Genomic DNA, 27,834 nt, shown 5'->3' with positions numbered 1-27,834 from the left:
AAGTTAAAGCAACCGACTTTTCAAGCGCTAAAGAAAAATGGTCACAGATGCGCTAAAAAGTAAATTTATGACATGTTCTTGACATTTGACTGTGGACATAAGACCATTATTTTCCTTGTTTTAATTTGTACAGTTCAGTAACTGTTTTAAAAGTATTAAAGTTTTTGTGAAGGAATTCAATTCAATTTCAATATTGTAAAAGTTAAGGACAATTCAAAAGTTTTAATTAATAAACCAACAGCTGTAGAGAAAGGACAGAAATAAGTTTCTGGTGTGATATTTGAACTCTGTTACGTCCTGGTTGTCAAAAGTAGAAAAAGTAAACTTTGGGGTGTTATGAGTTCACCTCATAGTTTGTGAACTCCTCAATGAATGTTTGTCTTACTGGAAAAAAAAAATCGATCAGTTACTTCCAGAACATCCTTCCAGAAAGAGCTAAAACTGTGTTTAATACAATATTCTTTTTTGGAGCAGAAAGTCTGTCTGTTATCATATTGGTTTATCGTTCCATCTGCATTTGTTTTTGCTGTTAAAGGGCAGACCATACATCATTGCGACTAAGATAAATGTCCAACTGCTTCAGCCCTCAGAATTTTTCAGGGTGATTTAACCTTCACTGCAGAGGTTGGGATTTATGTAACAAAGAGGTAATGTCATGTTTCTGTGAAAGCACTCTTGTGCCAAATGTCCTCTGGGCAGGAGGATTCATTTGCATGTGACCCTCCTCTTCATTCTGGATTGGCTGGAGCTTTGTTGGCATGGGGAAACACATTTCTAAACTTTCTCATTTGGAGGAACACTTCCCTGAGTTGAGAATGAACTGAGAGGCTGGACACCAGCAGCTGTTTGAGTGAGTAACATCAGCTGGCAGACAGAGGCTGAAAATTTATGGAGAAAAAAAATTGTGATTTTTTATTTTATTTTATATTTTTAGGTTTGTTTCCTGAGTCAGTTGAAATTTTTCTGTTTTTATTTTTAAGTTTTTTTTTAACACAACCATCAGTTTTCTGTAGTTATCTATAATTTTAAGAAGCCATTTTATCTGGGAGACTTTTTTTTACTTGTTTCAAAATAGAAAAGTTTATAGCTTTTTCTAAGGGTTAGAGATAAAAAAAGGGTCAATTTGTTGTAAATCTAAAAAAAGAAAAAAAGGCCGGTTAGCCAGCAGACATGAGATCATTGTTTCTCTACATCATTATGCTGGTGGCTCTCTTTCTGAGTCTTCTGATCTCATCTGAGTCATTTTTGATAAGTATCCAGTACCATGTTTGGGAGGAGCAGTCTGCAGGAACCCAGGTCGGCCGTCTGGTGGATGACCTCCGGCAGAGGGATAAAGTGGGTCCTCTGGAAGATTTCCAGGTGGTAAAGCAGGGAAAAGCTATTCCTTTCTCTGTCACTACTCGGGAAGGAATTATAACCACCCAGGGCAGGCTGGACAGAGAGGAGCTGTGTCGGGGGTCTGACCTGTGCAAGGTAGTCTTCAGCGTCCTGTACAGAAAAAGTGGAACTATAAACTGCCTAAAGGTTTGTGTAGAGGTGATGGACCTGAACGACCACAGTCCCAGCTTCCCCAGTGCTCTGCAGAAATTGGAAATATCAGAAACTGCCAGTCTTCAAAAGCGAATCCCTTTAGAACGAGCACTTGATCCTGATGCAGGGCTCAACAGCCTGCAGACCTACTCCTTGTCTGTCAACCCACACTTTGCTCTGGATGTAACGACTGGGCCAGGTGGGACAAAACAGGCAGAGCTGGTGGTCATTAAACAACTGGACAGGGAGACTCAAGACGCCTTTGACCTTACCCTGGTAGCATATGATAAAGGCAACCCACCAAAGTCCGGGAGCACCTTAGTCCATGTTAGGATTCAAGACACAAATGATAACAGTCCAGCCTTCGAAGACATCAGTCCCACTGTGACACTAACTGAAGATACAGCCCTTGGGACAACCATCATCAAGCTTACAGCCACTGACCCAGACCAAGGTGCCAACGGGGAAGTGGAGTACTCATTCAGTAAGCTCACTCATCCTGAGGTTCAAAAACTCTTTCATGTGGACTCACAAACCGGAGATGTGATCATAAAGGCACCTTTGGATTATGAGGTCCAGTCATCACATGAGCTGATTATACAGGCTACTGATCGTGGTCCCAACGGGATTCCTGCTCACTGTATGCTGCATGTCAAGCTCATTGATGTAAACGATAATGCACCAAGGATTCGCACAACCTGGACTTCACCTGCCTCAGATGTAGCCACTGTGTTGGAAGGAGCAGCAATAGACACTTTCCTCACTCTGGTGACACTTTATGATGCAGATTCAGGAAAAAATGGAGAAGTGAGTGCAGTCATTAAGGAAGGATCTGGTCCTTTTCAAATTAAACATATTGACAGTCACAATTTCAAAATTGTTACTAGTGGAATCCTGGATCGAGAGAAGGTTATGAACTATAACATCACACTTCTTGCTCAGGATCATGGAACCCCACCTTTGTTTTCGGTTGAATATCTGCCTGTTTCTGTTCTGGATGAAAACGACAACAACCCTGTGTTTTCTAATTTTGCTTATAGGACTTATTTAAAGGAGAATAATATAGCAGATGAAGAATTTCTTCAGGTTGAAGCCCATGATGTTGATCTGGCACTTAATGGAAAAGTGTCCTACTACATCAGGGACTCTGCTGATTTGAAAACTAAAACAAAATCTTTCAGCATTCACGCAACAACTGGAATCATAAGTGTTCGTCATTCTTTAGACTTTGAGACATCGAACAGCTACTCTTTCATTGTTGAGGCTGTGGACTACGGACATCCACCACTGACAGGAACAGCCACTGTGTACATTGACCTTGAGGATGTAAATGACAATGTCCCAGTCATCAAAGAGCCACAACCAAGAGAAGGTGTGGTTTCTGTAAGCATACTAGTCAATGCATGCAAAGGAGAGATTGTATCTGAGCTTGAAAACAACACAGAAGAAAAGCCCATCACTTTGCAAGTTAACCTTTTAGTCAAGGAAGAACTCCCTGGATATCTTGCATCCACAATAAAAGGAGAAGATCTAGACTCAGGACTCAATGGACAACTCAAGTACCTGATCAGTGATGGAAACCCAAATGGTCTTTTCTGGATGGACCAAGCTACAGGCCGGCTTTTTGTCAACACCAGTAATGCCACTGAGCTCATTGGGAGAACTTTTAAGATGGGCCTTACTGTATCTGATATGGGCACTCCCAGTTTGGACACTAAAGCAACTCTGGAAGTGACTTTTATCAACCTCAAAGACCACCTGAAGAACTCATCACTGGGAAATCAAGGGCATTTCAGCTTCAACATTATGATTGCAATTTGCCTGGGTGTTGCATCTTTGCTCCTTTTGCTGACCATCACTTTGGTGACGTTTTGCCGACCTAAAAAAAGGGGTAACCGGGCTTACAACTGCAGACAGGCTGAATCCAGCTACACCGGCCATCCTTGTCGGCCACAGAAGAACATTAAGAAATCAGACATCCAGCTAATTCCAATTGTTCGAGGGCGAAAAGAGGAGTTACCTGTGGATGACAATGAGGTCCATTCACGGACTCCACCTTCACTGTCAGTAGATCAACAAACTGAGAGGGAGTACAACTTCATACTGCCAAGCTTCCATTCCAAAGGCTTCCCAAAAGAGAAGGCTCCTCAGCACATCACCCATCACTGCAAAACACTCAGGAAACCTGCAAACATTGAACTCGATGGCACTTTTACTTTGATACAATCCACATCATATTCAACTCTAAACAAAACTAGAAACCCTTCATCAGCCTCATCTTCAGCCTCAAATTTTGGCACCTTGAAGAATAAGCTGCACTCTGAAGGAGAAGAAAAAAGTACATGTTTGACATCTCAAGACAATTTAGGGAGGCCTAAGATATCAGAAGGTCAAGGACCACATGATGAAGAACACCGGCAAATGCTTCACAACTTGGTTCATCTCTCTATGGCTGCATTTGGAGATTCCATCAAGCTGTCCTCTGCTTCTCCAGAGGTGCAGGTGAGTTATGTTGTTCAATTGTCCCAACATTTATGATATTTAACATTGACTCAAAAACAAACCCTTTCTTTTAATCATAGTAGTTACAAACAACCAATGTTACCTTTTAATATTAAACATGCAAAATACAAGATAATACAATTCAATTCAGTTTATTTATATAGTGTCAAGACACAACAAAAATCACCTCCAGGCACTGTACAAAAACCTTCACATACATTATAAAAGCCCAATTAGTAAAATGCATCTATCTAAGCAAGCAAGCAGATTGCGTTAAATCTTCACTTTGTCACAGTCTCCCATCCTGAGCAGCACACTGGCAACAATGGAAAGGAAAAACTCCCTTTTAACAGGAAGAAACCTTCAGCAGAAGCAGGCTCAGAATGAGTGGCCATCTGCTTCGACTGACTGGGGTTTGAGAGGACAGGAAAGAGAAACAGACAAACATTGAATGACTGGTCCAGGTGTAGTTTCTTTGGGAAAAAAGATAAAGAAAAACATATGTTAATGATATAAGTATGGCAGAGCAATTAAAGTAAGCAGCAGATTGAGGAATCGTGGTCAATTTGTTCTCCAGCACTAGTCTAAGTGTTAAGCTCGATGGAGACGGAGACAAACCCAGAGTGCAGACTCATTTCTCAAAACAAAAACTAATTAATTAAATAAAGAAAATAAAGCAAAACAAAAGCTGACGTGGAAGCAACTCAAACATAACAAAAAATCCAAGAACGTGGCAAGGCAAGGCCTCAAGAAAACAAAGCACAGTGAGCAGCAACAAACAACGAACAATGAACCGGCGGATTGTGAGAGAAGTGACCGGGTTTTTGAATACTGAGGGTGACGACGTAAGTGGAAACAGGTGAGTGGGGATAATGAACGACAGGTGGAGATAGGCGTGGCAAGGAGGGTAAAAGAGTGACAGAGGAGGAGTGAAATACAGAACACAAACAGGAAAAAAACAAACTGAAACACTAACCACAACAAAAACAACAAAGACAACAAACCCAAAAACATAAAAATCCAAATCCTCACACTAAGCTTATAGCAGCGGAACTAAGGGATAGCTTAAGAAACCCAAGCCAACCCTAACTATAGGATTTATCAAAAAGGAAAGTCTTAAGCCTAGTCTTAAAAGTAGACAGGACGTCAGCCTCACAGACAAAAATTTGAAGTTGGTTCCACAAGAGAGAAGCCTGATAACTTAAAGCTCTGCCTCCCAAGCTACTTTAAGAAACTCTAGGAACCACAAGTAAACCTGCACTCTGAGAGCAAAGTGCTCTGTTAGGAAAATATGGAACAATACCATCTTTTATATACAATGGAGCTTGGCTGTTTTGTATGTCAAAAGTAAGATTTTAAATTCTATTCTGAATTTAACAGGGAGCCAATGGAAAAAAGCTAAAACTGGAGAAATCTGATCTCTGCTTCTAACTCTTATCAGACGTCTGGCAGCAGTAGTTTGGATCAACAGAATTTTTTTTAAAGAGTTTATTTGGACAACCAGATAATAAACAATTACAATAGTGCAGCCTAGACATGATAAATGCATGGACTAGTGTTTCTGCATCATTTTGAGACAAGATGTTATTAATTTTAGAAACATCTTTCTTCCACCTACATATTACGTAGGTGAAGGGAAGTGGTTCTAGTAACATTTTAAATGTGGGGGTAAAATACATATTTACATTCTCCCCCACAGCTTAAACAAGTTTAACACACTGGCTCTCATCTCAATGCCATTTACTCACATTTAAAATGTGATCATATCTATGTCACCATGTGCTTACAATAAATGTAAGAGCAGTTTCTCTTACTGCAGCTTCTATACACTTTAACTCCTGTATGATCAGTTATTCAGACAACCTGAATCCATGGAACTGGGTGGGTTTGGGGTATGACAAGCTGGTGAATCAGGAGGCCTAAAGCAGTAAGAGTATTGAAGTGTCCCTGTATCACTGAGAAAAGAAATCCCCCCCTGAGAATTATTTTTTACTGAATATGGCATGTCAAAATCATAATGAAACTGAAGAGATGTCAAAGGCATCATGTATTTGGAATGTATTCAAAAAGTGACTCTCACTGATAAATGGCTACAGCATCACCTTTTCTGAGCTAAGCTGCAGCAGGAGGAAAGAAAAAAAGAAACTACATGATAAAAACAGCAGTTCTGAGCTCCAAGCAGGATAATGAACCAGAAATAAATTCAGTGTGGATTTAAAGTAACAAAATAAATATAACATATACTTTTTTGTATACAGGAAGGTAAAAGTTAAATTAATCACTTTTAAAATCAGTCTTTATAAAACTTGTCATTACCAACACTGGCAAAAAATAAACAATTTAAAAAAATATATTAGTTTAAAAAAAAATTTCCCCTGTTTTAAAGATATTAGACACCCTTACTTTAAAATTAGAGAATATAAAATGTAAAGCTCTTGAATCATTGCTTTCTTTAATCCTTTCTTTCCAAGCAGTCAAACTTTCTTGTAATCTTTTAAATGTCCCTAAAATTTCTTCAGATTTTCTGAAGATTTTTAACATCTTTTCTTTGAACTTTGAGTACTTTCACTCTGCATACTTCAACATTTTCAGAGGTTTTTTTCAATTTCTTTTTATGCTTTTGTTCAATTTTTCATGCAGTGTTGGAGTTTGTTAGGTAATCTGGTTTTCAAGGGAAGACAAAAAGTGTCAAGCTAAATTTTTGACAAAATGTGAATTACTTTTGTTCTTACATATTGAGCTTTTTGGGAAACTAATATGGTTTCTTTTGGTTTTAAATGTACAATGAGCTTTTAGAAATTCAACCAACAATGGATGGTCAAAGTACCACCAGAAATGCTCTGCAGTTCAAGAGGTATGATGAGTTTAAGTTTGAGATAAAGAAACATAGTGCTATTAAATGACAAATCTGCTTAATTGAGAGTGAAGGTCATTGCAAACACCCATCAGACAAAGAACAAAGACTACAACAAAAATTTCTTACATGAATCCCATCACAGGCAAAAAGAGGTTTTGTTGGTTTGTACCCAATTCAAACCTCTCCTCAACCCTCCCATTTGACCCAATTGGCACCCATGGAGCCTCAGATGCTTTTCTCCTTTCTTGAGAATGGAGAGGAAGAGGCCTGCTGTACGTCTGGGAGGCTTACTGTTTACCTCCCCCTCAACACACTCACACATCTAGACGTTTCCATCCATCCTGGAAGGAAGTGGTGCAAAGAAGAATAAGCTTTTACATAGACGCCATTTCCTGTCACTGCATCAGCATGCACATGCACAAACACACAAGAGTCAAGGCTACAATAGTCATAAATTAGTATCCACACACATTCACCTTCACTTGTGTGTGTGTGTATTTGCTCCCTGGTGTGTATCCATTGTATAACAGAACTGACAGCAGAAAATTGTAAGCAGCGAGTCAGACACATTCAGCTGGCTCTCAAACTGTAACACTAAACCAAAACACCACACACACACAGAAACGTGCCTCACTCATTGTTTAAATCAACAAATTAAAATCACACTGGTACAGATAAAATACAAATACAACAAATGGTATAAATTATTTACAGTATTCAAAATTGTATAATTGTTTGTGTGCAGGACAAATAGTGCAGTCTGACAGTTCAAGGTTACATGGTTTAATGTAGAACTTCATATTTTTCCCTCCCAATCTGACCAGCAATGACATGTTTAGCTGAATGTCATCATCAACCACTGGCTGTCCAAGTGGTGTCCTGATATCAACATGGGCTACGTAGATAATTGGAGTCCACTTTGGGGGAAACCTGGTCTGATGTAAAGAGATGGCATCCATCCCACTTTGGATGGAGTTGCTCCTCTTTTTAGGAATTTGGCCGATTTTATTAGTCATCTAAATTACTGACAACCCAGGGTCCAGTCCAGGAAACAGAATTGTAGTCCTACACCCCTCTCTGCTGTTTCTCCTCTGTTACCCACCCAAACCTGCATTGAAAGAATGTCATCTCACCAATGGCCCAAAATAAACAAACAATACTTATTTTTCATAAGTCATTAAAATCTTATAGACATAAACAGTTAATTTATGAGAACAGAAGAATAAAACTATTAAATGTGGATTATTGAACATAGTATCTTATTTAATGATTTAATAACTGATCATTATACTGATGTCGGGATGTGGACCCTTTTTTACATTTTATGTATTATTTCAGGTAATCCTTGTATTTAAGTGCTTGTTTAGTTACTTTATTCCTCAGTCAGTTTTGCTTCTTCAGTTTTCTACTCTGCTTGGGTGTTTGTAATCACTTCAGTGCCTTCATATTCTGCCTCTGTGTTCTTCAGGGTGTGCAATCATTAGTTAACCAGTAGCTTAACCATAGAATTACTTTGCTGAACTGTCACTGGTGTGTTAGATTTAAGAGTTTTTTTTCCCACAGCGAGTTCTTCTGTTGTTCCTTGTGCTCACCGTTGCATTGTTCCAGCCGCTGGATTCCTGTGTTCAAAAATAAGTAGACATTTTCATTGACTCCTGAGTACAGAGTTCAGTCTGCATCCTGGGTCTGTTTTCCTCACTCCACCACTTATCGTGACAGAATGCTTGAACCAAAAGTTAAGGACCCTGCAGACTCTTCACTCCAGGACCTCTTGATGGCAGAAGTGTTGTCTTCTGTGGACACGTTGGCACTAAGCACACAGGTCCAGGGCCTGTTGGTTGCTGTTGGCTGCTGTGTCCATTACCCCAGACCTCAGATGTCAGGTGGAGATTTGTAGTTCCATAGTGGAGGACATCCTGTGATCCCAATGGGCAATGCTCCTCTTCCAGAGTTCTGGGAACTGTTGTTCGGGGTTAGCCAGCTGAGGGTGCACTTGATTCAGATGCTCGGTCCCTCTTGAGTCAGTCGAGAGGTCTTCAGCACCGTCTGTAGGTTCTCCAGTGTCTTCAGAGCCACCTTCTGATCTTGTTCCTGGGCTGCCTTCTGTTTCTATTCCTGAGCCTGGGCCATTTTATTCTGTTCCAAGCCTCCAGAGTCCCGGGCCAGCCTTTCAGATCTCTGCCGCTGCTTAGCTATATGTATGGTTGGGCTACTAGCCCTCCAGTTTTTCAGGTCTAACTTTTCTCGGTGGTAAGCACTTGAACTTAGCACCTCTCAATTGTCTAGGCCAGGGGTGTCAAACTCCAGGCCTCGAGGGCCGCTGTCCTGGGAGTTTTAGGTTTTTCTGCTCCAACACACCTGATTTAAATGATTTAATTACCTCCTCACCAAATCATCAAGTTCTCCAGGAGCATGGCAACAACACATCCATTTAAACCAGGTGTTTTAAAGCAAGAACACATCTAAAACATGCAGGAGAGCGGCCCCCGAGGAATGGAGTTTGACACCTGTGGTCTAGGCCTTTCATGTGGAGCTACCAGTTGCCTACGAGAGACTCGAGGCAGTCTATTCATGTTTCCTATGCCTTATGTTGGGTCGCAGGCAACTGGTACCTATCTCCAGCCATCACTGTGTGAAAAGAGGAGTACACTCTGGATAGGTTGCAAGTCCATCACAGGACCACTGACACAAATAACCATTCCAGTCTCACACCTAGGGACAATTTAGAGTTACAACTGAACTTAACAGGCATGGTTTGGTCTGACGGAGTAAAGATGAGTACCTGGAGAAAACCCATGTGTGCACAGGGAGAACATGCAAACTCCATACAGAAAGACCTCTAGCTGGGAGGCAATCCTGAAACATTCTTGCTGTGAGGTGACAGCTCTAACCACTGTTCTGTTGAGCCGCCCTGACTTTAAACACAAACACTTAACATAAATAGGATTAGTGTGCTGTCGGGTAAAACCTTAAAAATGCTTTTAAATTAAACTCTTATTTATTAAGTTAATCTCCTGTTCATCCCTCCTCCCCTGCCTCTTCTCCCCTACAGCAGATCTCCCAGCTCCTCTCCCTCCTCCGACAGGGTCAGCTACAGCCAAGGACAAACTTCCGTGGAAACAAATACTCAAATCGAAATGGCAGGTATGTCTGAATGATCTTCGATTGTGTCAGCAGAAACTTGTTTGTAACATGACACTTTAAAAGGAAATGCTGTTCTATAAAATTCAAAGTACAAGTAAAGCTACTTGAAAATGAGACATTTTTTCCTGCTGTGACTGGTAGGAGCACAGTTGAGAAAGAGTTAAGAGATAAGAAGTATAGATGGCTTTGACCCCTCTAGTAAAGCACCTCCATATGAGCAATTTAGTCCAGCTCTATTCCCAGGTACCTGTGGCTGGAGACTGTCCTCACATCATCTTCCTGAATCATCACTGAGTTTGGTTTGGACTTGCTACTAAAATGCACAACCATCTCCTTAGTCTTGGTGATGTTAAGCTGCAGATTGTTGTGGTGGCATCAGTTCACAATGTCTCTGATGTGGTTCCTGTACTCTGTTTCACATTCTCCTTCCATACAGCCACTGATCACTGAATCATCAGAGAATTTCTGAAAGAAACAGCTGTCTGATTTTGTTTTTAACCATGTTTCCTAAAAACCATTACTCAAAATACAGTTCATTGGCTGGGAGAGTTTTATTTTTTAAAGTTTCTCTTCTTGTTCAATGTTATCTCTTTTTTCTAATCACACTGTGTGAAGTACTAAATCAGAGCATAGTGGAAAATCAAACATCCATACATCCATTTTCTTTACCTACTTTTCCTTTCTGAGTTGCAAGGAAGCTGGTTCCTATCTCCAGCAGTGACTTTGTACTCTGCCTCACTGCAAGAGGTGGAGTAAACCCTTGATGGTCACGAGTCTATCACAGGGCCACAGAGATACAAATGAGACAAACAACTATTCCTGCTCTCACTCACAAAAATTGAACTGTATGGATATTTTTTGTCTATATTTGTGTGCAGATATGGAGGTCAGGATTGCTCAGATTGGCAGAGCACGAAAGACAGTGGACACGGTGAGAGTGAACCTGGAGATGTGGACTGGGAACCAGGACGAGAATCACCCATAGATTCACAGCTGGAGGAAGGGCTCAGCCTGCTCAGTAATTCTGGTAAAAACATTTTAATAAACTGGTCAGATAGAAAATCATAAATTTTACTTGCTAAAAGAATAAGGACTAATTCACAATCTGCCGAGGTTTTTTATATGCTGTTACCACGACTTCAGAAACAAATATCAGCAGAAATATCTGGCACACTGAAACATTTATCCTGTGATAAATATAAATTACCAAATGATTGATACCAAAAAAAAAATGATATCAACAACCAGTATCCAAATTAGTACATTTTGTGTGTGTAACAGTGGAAATGTTAAAAGAACCTGTCTTAACCTGTTTCTTTTTACAGAAGGCCACTTCACAACAGAAATCAGGATGCTGTATGCAATTTGATTCAGTCCAAAACAGAAAACATCAGAGAACATTTTTTTAAATCAATTAATAAACTGAGTTTTAATGCAACGTTGTAGGACAGGTAATGTTAAAAATGTTATTTGTACAAATTGTGCTGCAATGACCCTAACCCTAACCCTGTAATGAGTTTTTTTTTAACCTGTCAGATGGCAAAACTAAAGCAAAGAACCAAGACAGACAATCATGACAAAAGGTTTTAATAAATACATGACTGGTCTGTGACAGCTGTCTTCCCCAAAGATAAACAAATCTATTTTAGCCCAAAATATACTAAAGGCTTTTTGTTTGGCAGGAATTCTTCAGTGGTATGAAGGCCAATGCTTCTTTGTGCAGCATCTGAATGTGTGAAAAAGTGTGTTAAACATATTCTTCCTGGCATTGTGGTATTGTTGTAGTCACCGCCTCAAGGCAAGTGGAGGGGTCTAATGATGGAGGACCGAGCTTAACTTTATGACTGGACAGTTAGGAGAGAAACAAAAGAGTAAGAGGGAGTTTGTTTTGTTGTGTAGATGATGCCTGACTCACTTTCCAGTCTGGAAGATGTGAAAGCAGAAAAACTCACACCTGACAGTCTTAAAGTTTTGATGGCATCATCACGCTACCACATTCTTCTTGCTTTTTTCCCCGTCTGATTCATACATTCATTTCTTTGTATGTGACAAAGCTATGTGCATTCAGAGCAGAAGATTGGAAATGTGTCCTTCCTGATGGTTAGCTAAAAAAAGCTGTTCAAAGTCAGACAAAGAAAGTTAATGAGGTTTAGTTTACAGGCTAAATGCATAAATAGAAAAACAACTTTTGTCTTTGAAAAAACTGCCTGAAACATTACATGTTTTGTAGTTCAAACAGGAATGTGGGCAAAATATGTCAAAACAAAGAGAGCAAAGTGGACGGAATAAAAATAGTGTTATCTCTGAGGTATTTTATATTTTCCTGATGGTGCTTAATTCCCCCAAATGATCATGGTTTAATGAAGGAAACCAAAGTTCCTGATCAGTTGAAGCTAAGGAACATTTTAGTCCACAATATTCATCTGGAGGATGTATGCATAGGTTGCTTTCTAGTTGTTTTCATCAATCCACTATACAGTACTTGGGTAAAAAAATCTCTTTCAGAAACAATGATTGTAATGTTTAATGAATAAACAAACTGTAAATGTCTCTCATAAGTTTACTACATTTTAAAAACTTGCTTTTTAATTAACCTTGGATTTATTGTTTCCACTATTATATATATATAAAATACACGCACACACACACACACACTCATACACACACATGTATGTAAATTCTTATTTTGCCCTATTTGTTCCAAATGGGTGGTTCATCTACAAGCTCGGGTCCTCTACCAGATGCCTGGGAGCTTGAGGGTTTTATTCAGTATCTTATCAAAGCTCAGGTTTGGACCACTTCAAAGAAGAGTACTGCAAGCTCCGGGCCTCGTTAATGTGGTGGACTGGCTTCACGCCAAAAAAGCAGGACCTTTTGCCAGGAGAAGTGCCAACTATTTTTAACTTTAAAAGAAAGGCAAATGGAGTGGAGTATGTTACCACAAAGAAGAGGTAAAACAAGGAGCTTTTAAGCTCAAGCAGGAGGATGCACTGTCATTAAAAGGTATGAGCTGCTTACAGGCCGACAGCCTGAGATCAGTTTGTGATTATATTTGTGAAAAAATATAAACAATCCATGTGTGATTAAACAAATGTCAGTGTCTTTATGCACATTGTGTCATGATGGTCCTTGTGATTATTAGAATCCAAATCTAACCCAGCTGTCAGTTCAGGTTCATACTGGTATGGTTGTATATCCATTACTTCCAGCATTTCTTCATACACAAAAAAATGCTTCTTCTTCCTTTTCCACTAGTAAACAACCAGACAGTAGCGGCTTTCTTGGTTGTTCAGTACTCTTTTAGGGGCTGGCCAGGGCACACTGTACATCTTGAGCCTAGGACAACAACTCCTCCAAATCAGCCCACTTTGGTATTTATTGACTAAAATGCTGAAAACAAGTTATTTTAGGCCAGAGAAATGGATCTCTGAATGTGGAAGTATTTGACTACGTAACATTCATGAAATGTCAATATTTTCAGATTGATTTCAGTTCATATTTAAAGTCTAACAGGTGCCCCATTGAAGGCGGAATAGTAATTACATCTGAAACTTCAAATTGTCCTTTGAAATGTTGCAATCTTATATATGGTGGGTTGGAAAAGTTTTCATCCATTTGGTCTTCTGTACTTGTCTACCCACTGAACAAACATACACACCTATGTGTGATCCTGACTGCCTCCATCCTACAGTGCAAGGTCCCTTGTGCCTCCATCCCACTGCATTCCCTCCCTCCAGGATTAAGTTTGACTATGAGCCCCAACTGGAGGTTTGGTGTGAGTCAGTCTGGTTCAAACTTGAGAACTTAATCTCCAGTGAGATGCGAGGGTCTTATTCTAGCTTTTGCCTGAGAATAATACCTAAATGTCCAACTAGGTGTACTAACACTGTGTTAAATACATGTATCTGTGCAGCAATGTATGAGTCAAGTCATGTCAAATTTATTTATTTGTGTGTATGTGACTTGACTTGCAAGTGGAATTTGCAGTAGGAAATCCTGTTTGGCACTTCATATTACTTTTGTGGTTCTTTTTGTCTGCAGATGATGTTTTCTCTGAGGTCAGCAACAACGGCTGGATGGCCAGGCTCTCCCTGCCACTTACAATTGATTACCATGAAAACATTTTTGTTCCCAAAGGGCCTCCATCCCCAGAAAGTGAGCTGCCTCTGCAGGATGGCCTAAATTCATCCGCCTCCTTCTCTACCTTTGGTAAAGTAAATATTCTAAAACACATTGATGCTTTGAGTTTGCCTTTTAAACTTTCCAGAAAAATACTTACAAACAAAATGAGTATGTTTGTGCCTAAAAGAAAACGGTAATAAATATATTTTCATTAAAACTCCAGACAAACAGTACAGTGACGCCTCCTCACATTTGAATTTTCCTCAGGTAAAACTCCAGAAAAGGTTGGCCCACTGGGTGAAGCTTTGTTGTCTGACGTCAGCACACTGTTCAAAATTCTAATGACTCAGAAGGCTGACACACATCTAGACCCACGGCCCAATATCCTGTACAGACTGTCAACAGAGTACCACCGCTCTGTGGGCTTGGATACCACCACAATGGCTGCAGGAAATATCCCAAAGAATTGTGCAGAAAAGAGGCCAAACCCAGCTGCATCTTCACCGTTTTATCAGTAACTGACATTACTTGAAAGAACACTGAGAAAGACTGACAGATGGATGAATGTTTGGGAAAACATTTATCCATCCATGTTTGGGAAATTATGTATGTATTATGTATGTAATAAAGTTGTGATTTAAATATCTTGATCTGTAAACAAAATAATTTGTTTTAAGTCAGAAAATATGCATTTTTTTCTGCAAAAAAAAAAAAAAAAATTAAGATATACTGTATTTAGACTGTACCCCCTTTAAACAAGATCAGGACACCACTCTGCTCTTCCTGACCTACATGATAAGGTACAATGTATTCAAGTAGCTGCAGTTTGCAGTTCACACTATCTCATGTCACTGTTTCTTAGTCACTGGATTTCTAAGATCGATTCCAAACTGAGGAATTAACATCAGTAATCAAAAAACATTCAAAAGACAGATGTTGTTAAAATGGTGCAAAAGTACTCTTAGAAAAACCTGATTGGTCATTGAGGTCCAGATTTACCTTCTATTTAAGGTGAATAGAGCAAAAATGATTTGAAATGTCTGCAGGCTGATTAAAAAAGGAATAAAACTGCAAGAAGGTAGATTTTAAACGTTTAAATTAAAAAAAACTGCTGCAGTTAATTTTAAGTCATTGCTTTAAAAAGGCCTTAACAGTTCCCCAGCTTAGTTTTCCCCCACAACAAGCACTTTGTACATTTACTGTAAAGCTTTTTGCAGTATGATTGTTTTTCTTGATTTTGACATACTTTTTGTAAATTTGCTTTGAAATCCAAATCTTGTTTAAATTGTAGTCAGGTAAAATATAGAAAGTTTATCTTTTTTTCATTTAAAGTACCAATACATAATCATAGAAGCACTTGCATTGCTATTCACCATTTATTTTTATCATAATTTTCAGTTTGCTGTTTCTAATACAGAATTGAACATACCCACAAAAAAGCATGTTTACCTCAGTTGAGAATAGTGTTTTCACTTTGAGCAGCAGTACAACATCTGGAGTAAGGAAAAAACTAACTACAAAAAACTCAAAAATGTCCCTATAGACATTAATGGGATTTAGTTGAAGCAAGTAGTAAAATCCAGCTTTATTTGGAGCTCAACAGCTCAGACTTCACAGCAGAAACATATTTCAGTTTTAACGGGTCACAGACAGTTGGACTTTTTAGAGCTCAACTGGGGTTTTCAGATCTTTAACAGTTCTTACACAGTCAGTTTAAATTAAATGAATTTTGGAAATTTGGCCACAAAATGTTCAATGTAGAGTTTATGGATGACACAGTAACTTTGAACTGTCTGAATTTTCCAACATTTTTGCAAATTAACTCTTACTCAGTAATAAATCTGCTGCAGTTGTAGGTTTGAAGTTTTTGTTTTAGTATGTGATTTGAATTTCTTTTTTCTTTAGTTTGCCTTTATATTTTGTGTTTTGGTTTCACGTTTTGACTTCTGACATAAGCAATTTTATGTACAAATTTGATGAACAGTACCTAGTTATTACTTTCTTCCTTAAATCCTGTGGCTGGACAGCTTTTCATTCAAAGTTTTAACATTTTGGCTAATGTTTTTGTTTAGTAAATGATGACATTGTGGAATCTGTTGTGAGGTTTTGTTCACTACAGGTTAGATTGAAATAAATGTAAAACCTGATAGTACCAAATAAGTTTTATGTCAAGTATGTTTTTTATATGGAAAACCCAAGAACTGAAAAAGAGTGGATTTTCTTTGTACATATTAAATATGGTCAGTCAGTTTACATAAAATAAGATTCAAAAATAACATTTAAACACAGGAATGGTCAAACAACTTGTTTTGGCGAAGTTAACCCACTGTTTTGCTAGCGTGATAGACAGACAGACAGACTCTGTTATGGACAATGTAGACAATGTGTGGACAAAAACAATTAATAATTTAAATAAATAATGACTTGTCTATTAACAGAATTGTTGGGGCAAATATTTCTCATAAAAAAACATCATTCTTTTAGGAATAAAATGTGCTAATAATATCATAATACAGAGAAATAAACACAGTTAAGTTAAATTATTTATGTCCCATGTTTTAGATGGGGAACCGATTATTTCAGACAGCTGAAATATTTGGTTCCCCCCTGGTAACTTTTGCAAAAAAAGAACAAATGTCTCCAAATTTACAAGACTTGTTGTCCATGATGAGAGGAATAAACACAGTTAGACTTATTGGTAAATTATTTTTGTCCCATGTTTTAGAGGGGGAACCGATTATTTCAGACAGCTGAAATATTTGCTTTCCCCCCTGGTAACTTTTGCAATTTGCAGTTGCACCACAACTGCTTCCACTCACCTCGATCATCATCATCATATGAAATAACTTTTTGTCACAACATAAAATAGTGACTGGTAAAATATTTGAGTGGCTGGTAAAAATTTCCACCCCTGCTCTCAGCCACCATCTTCTACTTAAGACTAAGCTGGGACTCCATTCTTTGTTGGATTGTTGAATGTCACATGACTATAGGAAACCAGCCCATCTGAGATTTCTTTCTTTTTTTTTTTTACTATTTTTAATGCACTAAATACACAGTGCTTTTTCTTTGTACTCCCCCTGTAGTCATTTCTTGAGTGAGAAACCTGTTCATTTCCTCTGGAAATTCTTCAGGTGGTCTTCTGGAATAAACCCTACCTTCTATCCCAGGTAAGAAGTCAGCTCAGTCAACTCATCAAGAGAATTACTGTCTGTCTGCTCTTCACCATCACTTTCCACTGCCTCTCCTCACCTTCACCTTCAAGATTTTGCTTTTACTGTAACTCAGCATAAGGAAAAAAATCATAAGAACATTATCATATTTAATCAATAACCTTTCCCTCCTGCAGATTAATCATCCTGATAAATTGTTTAAACTCCTTGTCCCCTTCACAGTAAAACCTTTTACTTGTCTTCTGTTGTGTCCTGCCTTTGATGCTAGCTAAAATGGGTCTTGATCACAGAAATTACACAGTTATCTCATTTTCAGACTTTCATGAGAATGCCTATAATGAATTAGATGTTTTCTTTTACACTTTTACCGTAGTGTATTTGTTTTGCTTTACATTTTATGGGGGCTGCAGCTCATTAGAACTGTTGCCTTATCACATGAAGGTCCTAGGTTCTAAGGTCTTTTTGTGAGGAGTTTACATGTTCTCCTGGTTTATGTGAGGGGTTTTCTCCAGGTACATCAGTTTCCTCCCGCAGTCCAGATACATGCAGGTTAAGTTAAAAAGGGATTCTAATTCGGCCTTGTTTGGGAAGGTTCATGGTTGTGGGCCTCTTTATGACCCTGTGATGGACTGGTGACTTGTTCAGAGTGTCAACCTGTTTTTCACAGAATAGGATACAACTGCTGGTGCTCTGATCCATTTATTGTAAACATCATGATGGCTCAGTTTGTAATGAGACTGCTGGTGGGTTTGTGGCCCCCAGGCTTGCCGTAGGAGGCTTCTTTCAGTTGTCATCTGCTGTATTGTCTTCACTTACATGTGTCCTCAAAAGTTCTGTTTAAGAAAACATATTGATCGCTCCTGCAGAACTCCTGCCAAGTGGTGAACCAAAACAGAACAGTAAACAACCTTTTTCTTGACTATTTTTTTCCTCTGTAGTAGTACTTCACCTCAGATTCAACTGCAGGAAGAAGCATTTATTGAATTATTTTTATTAAATATATATGTTATTTCACAAGGGGACAGTATGACTAATGAGTTTTGACTTCCTTTCTTGCTGAGCTGGTTTTCTCCAGCAACGTTAACTCAGTTTTAAGGATGCATACTGTACTATGTCCCAGTTTAGATTTTTTTTTTAAATCTACTAAATCAGCAAAAAACAGCAGATAAACTTCCAGAGTTTTGTGATGATGTTACATAGTGCATTTAATCATCTTTGCTTGAATAATTGTACAGAAAACAAAAGTATTCAAATCTAAGAAAAGAACTACCTAATGTTGCCGATAAAATTAAACTGAGCTGGTCAACAAGTTGTCATGTTAATCTTAATAATTACTTGATGCATTTATTTCTGCAGCTTGAAAGTGTAATTTTTTAAGTCTGCAAAGAGATCAAACTGATCCAGTGTCAGTAAACGTGAAATGCATGTTTACCAAGCTTGGATGAGAAAGAAATAAAGTGAGCAGTACATTAAGACTGTGCTGCTTCATCAGTTGAACAATGCACAATCAGTTAGTTACTGTAAAATATTAAAATAACTATGCTGGATTTAAAGGCAGCAGTGATGCTACAGTTTCAGGAAACACTGGAGGGCAGCAACAGCCAGCAAATAAACAGCTCCATCTTCAAACGTTCAGAAGAGTCCAGTGAAGCATCACCTCAGAGCCTGATTGAAAGGCTTCACCGTGAACAGTATTTTGTTTGTTTATTTGTTTTTACACAGATAATTGATCAATAATCAGTAATTTAGGAAAATGATGCATCCAGAAACATCATATTATAGGACATGACAGAGGATTGTTGTCCAAAAAAGAACTTTACAGCTGGAGTCATTAAACAACAAGTTCAACAACTGCTTTCAACTGAGCAGTGTTGTACTGAGCCAGTCTTGTCAGATGTTCCTGTCAGTGTTCCTGCTGAGTGCTGCAGATGCAGAGGACTATTTACAGCTGTTTCCGTGGTGACAACATCAGATCACACCACAGGCTGGAGCTGAGTGTTTACCTGTGATGGCTGTCTCAGATGGAACAAAATCTGAGACAGAAAAAATATATACAACCTGAAGCTTTTTCCTTTCTAAAACCCAACAATAATTCAGGACTTGTTTTGTAATAATCTAAGGGAACATAATGGTTCAACATTTTGATGTAGAAACTGTAGAATAAGAGTAAAGTAAATAAAGCTAAGTAAATTTTATTTACAGCATATAGTGCCTTTCAAGATAAAAATCACAAGGTGCTTCACACCAAAATAATTTATGACACCAGACAAAATACATCAAGGTAAAGTAAAAATAATAAAACCCCAAAGAATATCACAAAAACAAAAAAGAATGCTATCCCAATGCCAGTCTAAAAAAATGAGTCTTTAGCTTTTTTTCCCATCAAGTCCACAGAACGTAGATAGAAGGGCAAAGAATCCAGAGTGTCAGGGCAATGACTGAAAAGGCTCTTTAAAGTAAAACTCGGGTTTAGAGACAAATAGCACACTCTGATTAGTCAACTTCAGGGTCTTGTTGGTGACATACAGCTGTAAAAGTTCAGAAATGTATAAAGGTGAATCACTATGCAAAGCTTTAAAAGGCAACACCAGAACTTTGAACTGAGTTCTGTTTGAACGGGAAGCCGTGTTCACAGCCGTGAAGCAGTGAGATCAGTAAAAGTGTGAAATGAGAGCTGCAGATGATTCATCAGATTTAATCAGGCAGGTAAAAATAGAATTACAATACTCAATGCACAATGAAATAAAAGCATAAACAAACATGTCCATCTCCACATTTAAAATGGTAGTGCTAAGTTTACAGATATTTCTTAGCTGAAAAAAAGAACACTTAACATTTGCATCAAGCAACAGATTACTATCAAAAGTAACCTCCAGGTTTTTAATGACTGGCTTGAAGTGAGAGGACAGGAAACCCAGGTTTCCAACAACCGAGGGTTATCTGGAGCAAAAATAAAAACCTCAGAAAGTTGTCAAACAACCAAGACTTAATACATTTTAAACACTTCTGCAATATAAATACTTAGATTTAAAGGTAATAAAAAGCTGAATACCAAAATTATAAGAAAAAGAAGTGTTACAGCTGCTACTGCCGGTGTATATACTTGTTCTGTCCTCACCAGATTAGTGATGTGTCGTACAAGAACGAGTCATTCAAATGAACAAATCTTTAGAGTGAACGAACTGAACCAAATCACTTTATTCACTGATTTGTTTGTTACTTAGTTCAGCGGGAGTGGAATTTCTCTCTGTGTTCTGTGACTCACTCATGACGTAAATCTAAACAACAGCAGCGTGCGGGCGGGGCGGGATTTACTCACGTACTGCCATCGACCACTGATTTGTTCAGTGTACTTAGTGCTGATATGCGCAGAAAAAACGTACTGCCGCCGAGATGTTTTTTGTTTTTTTTCTGCCGAGATGTGATAGACATCATAAAGAGTAGACCCCCCATGGGCTGCAGGGGCACAGAAAATACAGCCGCCATCTTGGAGTTAGGGTTAGGGTTTAATTATTCGTTTGCCTTTGTCTCTTTCCTGTCCTCTCTAACCCCAGCAAATCAAGGCAGATTGCCGCCCAAGCTGAGCCTGGTTCTGGTTCTGCTTGAGGTTTCTTTCAGTAAAAAGAGTTGTTCCTTTCCACCGTTGCCAAAGTAATTGTGAAGAAATGGAAGATTCAGCTCAATCTGATAACTTTTATTAACTGTGATTTCATCATGTATGTGAACTTTTTTGTAGTTTCCTGAGATGACTTGTTGTGAAATGGCACTAAATAAATAAACTAAATTGAACTCAACCATTCTTTTTTCTCTTTCTGTATTTGAGTCCATGTTATCACTATTGTGTTTCTGTGGGTTCTTGTTTTTCTCATGCGTTTCCTGTGCCACTATTCACTTGCTCTCAGTTCAATAGTTCTCTAGTCAGCTTGCCACACCCATCCATACCTGTCCCTAGTTTCTAATCAGTGACCTGTGTCCACTTCCTCATCAGCCACTGCCTATATAATTTGTTCTTTCGCTGCCATTACTCACTGGTTCATTGTATAGGGTTTGTTTCTGCTCTGTGTCTACTTAGTGTTTATCCCGGCTGCCACGTCAGCCTTTTCTTTTCCTTTTTGTTACTAAATTGTTTTCTTTAAACTCAACTAGAGTCTGCATTCTAGGTTCACTCAGCACGCATATTACAGAATGAACCAGCAGAACCACAAGCTAGATCTCATTACCTGTATAGATCTTGCCAAGGAGGACATTGTCAAGATCCAGGCAGATTTAAGGAGAGTACATCCGCTCCGCTTCCTGGATGAGCCTTGTTGTCCAGCTGCAGCTCCCCTTGTGTCTCAAGAAATGACTGCCATTTCTCCTGTTTCTCCAGTGCCTTGCAGACATCGTCATCAGAGAAAGGCTGGTGCTGTAGTATCCTCCATGTCTCCAGCGGCTATATTTTGTTCCAAGTCTCGAGTACCAGCTCCACAAACTCCAGTTCCCGCTCCCGAGTCTTCTCCAGAGTCTTCAGAGTCAACTTCAGTCTTGAAACCCTCAATATTCTATGCCCACATAGAAGCCTCAGAGCTCCTGAACATTTCCTCTCAAATTCACAAACTCCTATCCAAAACACAACCTTGTCACCTAATCTAATAAAAAAATTCTCCTCTTCCGTCCTGGACCTCTCAGTGTCCCAGAATTCACCAAATTCCCTACAGAAATTACTCGTTTAAAAGGACAACTAATCAACGCTCCCATAAACTCCCAGCCCTTATCACTCTAAGAACCCCCGGTGACTCAGCTCTTCAAACCTGTTGAAACTTGAGTTTCAGGTAAGCTGTGAGTGTATCGTCCACATATCTGAACCAATGGCTTGGTGTAGCTCCCTCAAAGGAGTTCAGGGCACTACACCAAGCCATTGGTTCAGATATGTGGACAATACCTGGGTCAAAATTCAAGCGAAAGAAGTTGAAGCCTTCACCAGACACATCAACTCGGTCGACAACAACATAAAGTTTACCAGAGAAGATGCTGACAACAACAAGCTGCCTTTTTTGGACTGTCTGGTTCACATGGTAGGAGAGGACAGTCCTAACATTGAAGTCTACAGAAAACCAACCCACACAGATCAGTACCTTCTGTTTGACTCTCACCACCCTCTGGAACACAAACTCTCTGTCATCAGAACGCTACAGCATCGGGCCGAACATGTCCCCACGAAGACAGAAGAGAAGGAAAAGGAACAGAAGCACATAAAAAAAGCTCTCCAAACGTGTGGGTATCCCAATTGGGCTTTTGTCAAGTCAGCTAGGAAACCCACTAAACACACCACGGAACAGAACAAGGAGAGGGACAGAGGAAAGAACATTGTCATTCCTTACGTTCCTGGAGTATCCGAGAAACTCAGAAGGATTTTCTCTAAACACAACATCCCAGTACATTTCAAACCCAACAAGACTCTCAGGCAGAGGCTGGTCCACCCTAAGGACAAAACACCCAAACCAAAACTGAGCGGAGTTGTGTATGCAGGTAAGTGCAGCGAAGAATGTTCTGACCTTTATATTGGAGAGACCAAACAACCTCTCCACAGACGCATGGTTCAACACAGGAGAGCCACCTCTTCTGGACAGGACTCAGCGGTTCACCTACACCTCAAGGATAAGGGACACTCCTTTGAGGACCAAAATGTTCATATTTTGGACNCAGAGGAGGAGGTCTCAGATTTCAGCTTTCAAAAACATATAATGGAGCTTTAGACCTGATCCCCAGTCAGTTTCATTCCAATCAACACCTGCACTCATGTGACCAGAGTGGCCCATCAGTGAGTCAGACAAACAAGGACCCTAACGAGCCTCCATTGTTAGGAGAGTGAGAACAATGTGCAAGCAGTCCAGCTTACGTCACATCTCAGCTTTAAAAGCTCAACTCCACACTCTATTTCTGAATTAAGAAAGCTCCTCGGATGAGAAGCGAAACATTTTCAACTACAGAATAGAAGTCCAGTTGTTTTTGTTTTTTTTAACTTTTTTGAATTTACCATGGCCTGGATGACTGAGAATCTACACCAGCACAAAAAACAGTTGATAAACAGAGAATTTAAAGAGTGTATGTGATTTTTTTTTCTTTTTTTCTTTACACTTCCCACCCTTATGTTGACAGATCTAAATGATGTAAGATAAGCTGTGAAGACCTTTAATGTTGCACGCTGCAACTATGCAGCACAAAGTGTACTTTGATGGTTTTAGCCTGCACAGTGTGTTTTACTGATTTTGCTGCTGCCATAGGCTTTTCTACAGTTGCACACACTAAATCTTAAGATGCACTTTTGGACTGATGAGTGTTTTTGTATCATATGCTGATTGACAGCAAAGCCTGCTGCCCTCATTCCTGTTAGCGGGGATGCCCTCTGCTTCTGACTTGAAAATCTTCCTCTGTTTTGCAGATAGAGGCAGTTTTTCTGAGGAACCATTTGCCTAAGGCATCATGTTGAAGACTTTTTGTTTTTCAACCTCGCAACGCTTCTTTTGTATGAAAGTCCTTTGCTGCCTCCCTGCCTACAGAAATAGATGTAAACTCAGTACAGTTTGGTGGTGCAAAGAAGAATATTAATATAAGATTGAGGTTTTTGATTTAGTGAGCTGCTGTTTTTCTGCAGAATGTTTGTATAACAAGGTGGAAAGCTCAAAATTAGATAGACTGAAGTTATTTGCATAAAACAACAATAAAAATAACCCATCAAATAAATTAACAGAAGAGGTCTTAATGGATAAATAGGTTCTGCAGAAAGGTAATTAACATATAATTAACATTATTGTACCACTGACTTATTATTTCAGTGGTGCAAATGAGTCAGACCATTTTATTGCCGCATTAAAGCTGTGTTCATTAAAAACAGCTGACAACCACTTGCTCATCGGCTCATGGAAGCTGTTGTCAGCGGATGGACACTTCTGCATCCAATAAAACTTCTCCTCACTCACAGCTTACTTATAATCAGAGGTAATGTCAGGATTTGGGTATTTTCAGTTATTTTTTGATGATCCTCTATGTTTGATTTTCATGTTTCTTTTGTTTCATATTATGTTCCAGGGTTTACCCCAGAAAAGAGGCTAAGCCTGGTGGTAGGTGGTCGTTTGCCAGCCAATTGTCGGCTGCCCATAATTAAGTAAAATAAATAATTAAAGTTGACAGGAAAGTTCTTGATCTCAACGGGGTTTAACCTAGTTACATAAAGGAAAGAAAAAAAAACAGAAAAAAATCTAATTGACAACAAAAGTCATCTTAAGGCACTGTGTAATAGAAAAAGTCTGAATCATAAATCCAATTTAGAACTAGATTCAAAATTCAATTATAATCAGTTCAATTCCTATTATAACACAAAACATTCATATACAGTACATTATAAAATGCCAATTAGTAGAAGGTTCTCTAAAGAATCCACCAGATTGCATCAAATCTTCCTTTCATCTCAATTTCCTATCCTAAGCAGCACAGTGAGAGGGAGATAGGTGGACCAGTGAAGCTCCAGGTTCTGATGTTGGATGAATTTAAGTTCCTGGTGTCAGCCTGAGATAATTCTGAGATCAACCTAGGGTTGACCTTCCAAAGTATCAAGCAGAACACAGAGAGGTGAAGAAAAAAGAGCAGAAGAGTGGAGTGAATGGAGATAAGAGTCATGGGGGATTTGTGACAGAAGGGCAGCTGCAGGAGAAAAGGAAGATTTAAAGGATGGTAGTGAGACTTGCTGTGCTATTTACTGTAGAGATCCTGAAGGGCTCAGCTGGAAGAAGATATACAACAGCTTATTCTTTACTTTTGTGAATGTGTCATTGCATGGGATGATTACTTTATTGTTGTTTTTTTTCCTGTGTTGCCAAACTTTTTTCTTGTTGGTTTTTTATTTGTTTACTTATTTTTGGTAGTATTTGTTTTTGTCTTCTTCCATCTGCTCATTGTTATTAATCATCACACCTCCTTTTTATTTAGGTATTTCCTTTCCCTGTATGTATTGTTATGGCATGGCTCAATGACCATAAAAAACAGTAAGCATGCAGGAATAACTTTTAAAAATGTTTTATTTTAATAAAAAACACAACAACATAAAATCATCTAAGGGAGTCAAATGGGGGAGCTCCTCTCTCAAAGCGAAGACTCTTAAATGTGTTCCACTGGAGATACTGGCCAGCTCCCTCCAGTTACCAACTTCCAATTACGTGGGAACCTGCAAAGCCACATAGCTTAATCACACAGATAAAACTTACAGCAGTAGAGGTGGAAGTTGCGGAACACTCTGCCCCTTAGTAATAATACAGAGATTGTTGCGAGCCAGGAACTGGCACCGCTCTCACACTGAGACTGTGAGTTACCTTGAAAACATGTGGAAACAAGCATGAACTTTAATAACTTGTGTGTTGAGAGCTCGTACAATAGGAATGAACTGCATTAAACTCTAACAATAGGCATCTGTTAACTGTTTCAACTCGGACTGTTGTGATTCTGTCAAGTGACACAGTACATTAAGTTTTTTATTAACTTCAGAGTTCTTAAGTCAACTAAAATTGGAAAAACGGTCATTACCAAAATCTCCCCTTACTAATGGAACTGTGTTATCAGCAAAAACTGCATGGACCACATTCACAATTTTCTAAGGTGCCCGAACATGATATGGTTTTACCAGACTGATATATGATATAGCTGTTGCAGTTTGTGACAATCTGGAGCAGCAGTCAAATAGTTTTGCTTTGACAGTTGTTTTAGACCAGAGGTGTCAAACTCCATTCCTCGGGGGCTGCTGTCCTGCATGTATTAGATGTGTTCTTGCTTTAAAACACCTTGTTTAAATGGATGACTTGTTGCCATGCTCCTGGAGAACTTGATGATTTGGTGAGGAGGTAATTAAACCATTTGAATCAGGTGTGTTGAAGCAGAAAAACCTAAAACTCCCAAGACAGTGGCCCTCGAGGCTGGGAGTTTGACACTCCTGTTTTAGACATTGTATGGACCAGAAAACTTTGTCTGAAATGATGAGATAACTCTTGGTAACAACATCAGTATCTGGTCACCTGGAACAAACACAATGGTCAGCTTTTCTGTCATATTGATATTCTATTTTATTATGCACAGATGTCAATTTTCTTTTTGTGAGTTGTATAGCTGTATAAAGTCTAGCTGTCTAAATCCATTTACATAATTCACAAGGTTTTGAGGTGGCTCAGCTTCTTCCCACCCACTTTTCAAAGCAGCTAGTGGGCCACGCACAGTATGACCAAAAAACAATTCATTAGGACTAAAGGCTATACTTTCTTGTGTGACTTCTCTTGCTGTGAGAAACAGCCAATGTAAACCATTCTCCCACTCTGTATTCATCTGACCCCAGTATGCGCATAACACGGATTTTAATGTTTGTGTCATGAATGTTGGTGTTTTTGGTTTCTGTTATTTGTTTGGTATTTCTTGTTTAGGTTTGGTTGTCTTTTGGGTTTCTGCGTGTGTGTGTGTGTGTGTGTGTGTGTGTGTGTGTGTGTATATATATATATATATATATATATATATATATATATATATATATATATATATATATATATATATATATATATATATNTGGTCGCTACCATCAGACATCTCAGTCCACAAATGTGCAGTTCTAGGCACAGCCAAGATACTGTGCAGAACCCTCAACCTCCCGAGCTTAGAGGATGAGAAAGAGACCACCCGCGGAGGGTGAGAAGGGAATTTATATATATATGTTTTTTTTTTTGTTTTTGTTTTTTTTCAGTAAAGAAACTATTGACAGCTGATTGGTTGGAGACAACCCTTGCCTGAGACTCCAAGGACTAAATCACAGTTCAAATGTTTGATCAGGCACTGAAAGAAGTCCATCTTCACAGCTGAGCACTGTAAAGACCTTATTGTGACAGAAAACCAAATGGTTACAGAAAGCTTTTTTTTCCCCTCTCCTCTTGATGTTTCTTCAGAAACTTGTTCTAATTGTGTCAGTCAGTTTTTATTTCAGAGTTTCATTCAGATCTTGCTGCAACTGATCATCAGTGCTCCTGATATGTATCTTACCTCGAACATGTTGAGGAAAAAAAAAAACCAGCAGACCTTCCACCCTTTGGCATTCTTCTCCTCACTCTGCTGATCAAAGACTATTAGAGTGTTTATGCTGCTGGTAGAGAAGCAGCCACTGAACTCATTTCACAGGTTAATTAGAACAAAAAGATCAGCCTTTCAGAGGGCAAGAGGCTTTCGATTATTGAAAGGTTGAGCCTGGCTCTCATCCCTGCAGGCCTTTGGTGAACGGACCTAGTATATTGGGCTTCATCAAGGATAAATGCCACCTATCAATCACCTGATCACTCCCGGCTGCCATTATTACAGTGTTGTGATTGAGAGGTAAGCTTTGTAATCATCCTCAGGCAAATGCAGAATGAGAACATTAAAATGCTGCCTGTTTCAAGAAACCTAAATGAGTAGGCTATTTAAAATAAATAACAGAAACAAGAGTGAGCAGAGGCTGGGGAAGCT

General features: G+C 38.9%; 1 protein-coding gene across 3 annotated transcripts; it reads left to right on the top strand.

The window, feature by feature from the left end:
• Positions 1-860: 860 nt before the first annotated feature.
• On the top strand, positions 861-14,917 carry pcdh12 (protocadherin 12). 3 transcript variants are annotated; one of them, XM_037977537.1, is made up of 5 exons: positions 861-4,032; positions 9,945-10,033; positions 10,912-11,060; positions 14,075-14,242; positions 14,423-14,917. In XM_037977537.1, the coding sequence occupies exons 1-5, from the start codon at positions 1,171-1,173 to the stop codon at positions 14,671-14,673; spliced, it is 3,519 nt and encodes a 1,172-aa protein (XP_037833465.1). In that variant the 5' UTR covers positions 861-1,170; the 3' UTR covers positions 14,674-14,917. The 3 variants fall into 3 exon arrangements, with proteins under 3 accessions (XP_037833465.1, XP_017294325.1, XP_037833466.1); XM_017438836.3 differs by having other exon boundaries at positions 9,942-10,033; XM_037977538.1 differs by having other exon boundaries at positions 9,942-10,033; positions 14,075-14,247; positions 14,423-14,634.
• Positions 14,918-27,834: the final 12,917 nt, after the last annotated feature.

This window comes from Kryptolebias marmoratus, linkage group LG9 (assembly GCF_001649575.2).
Source record: "Kryptolebias marmoratus isolate JLee-2015 linkage group LG9, ASM164957v2, whole genome shotgun sequence".
Classification (NCBI taxonomy): Eukaryota; Metazoa; Chordata; class Actinopteri; order Cyprinodontiformes; family Rivulidae; genus Kryptolebias; species Kryptolebias marmoratus.
This window is presented reverse-complemented; position numbering and strand designations above follow the sequence as displayed.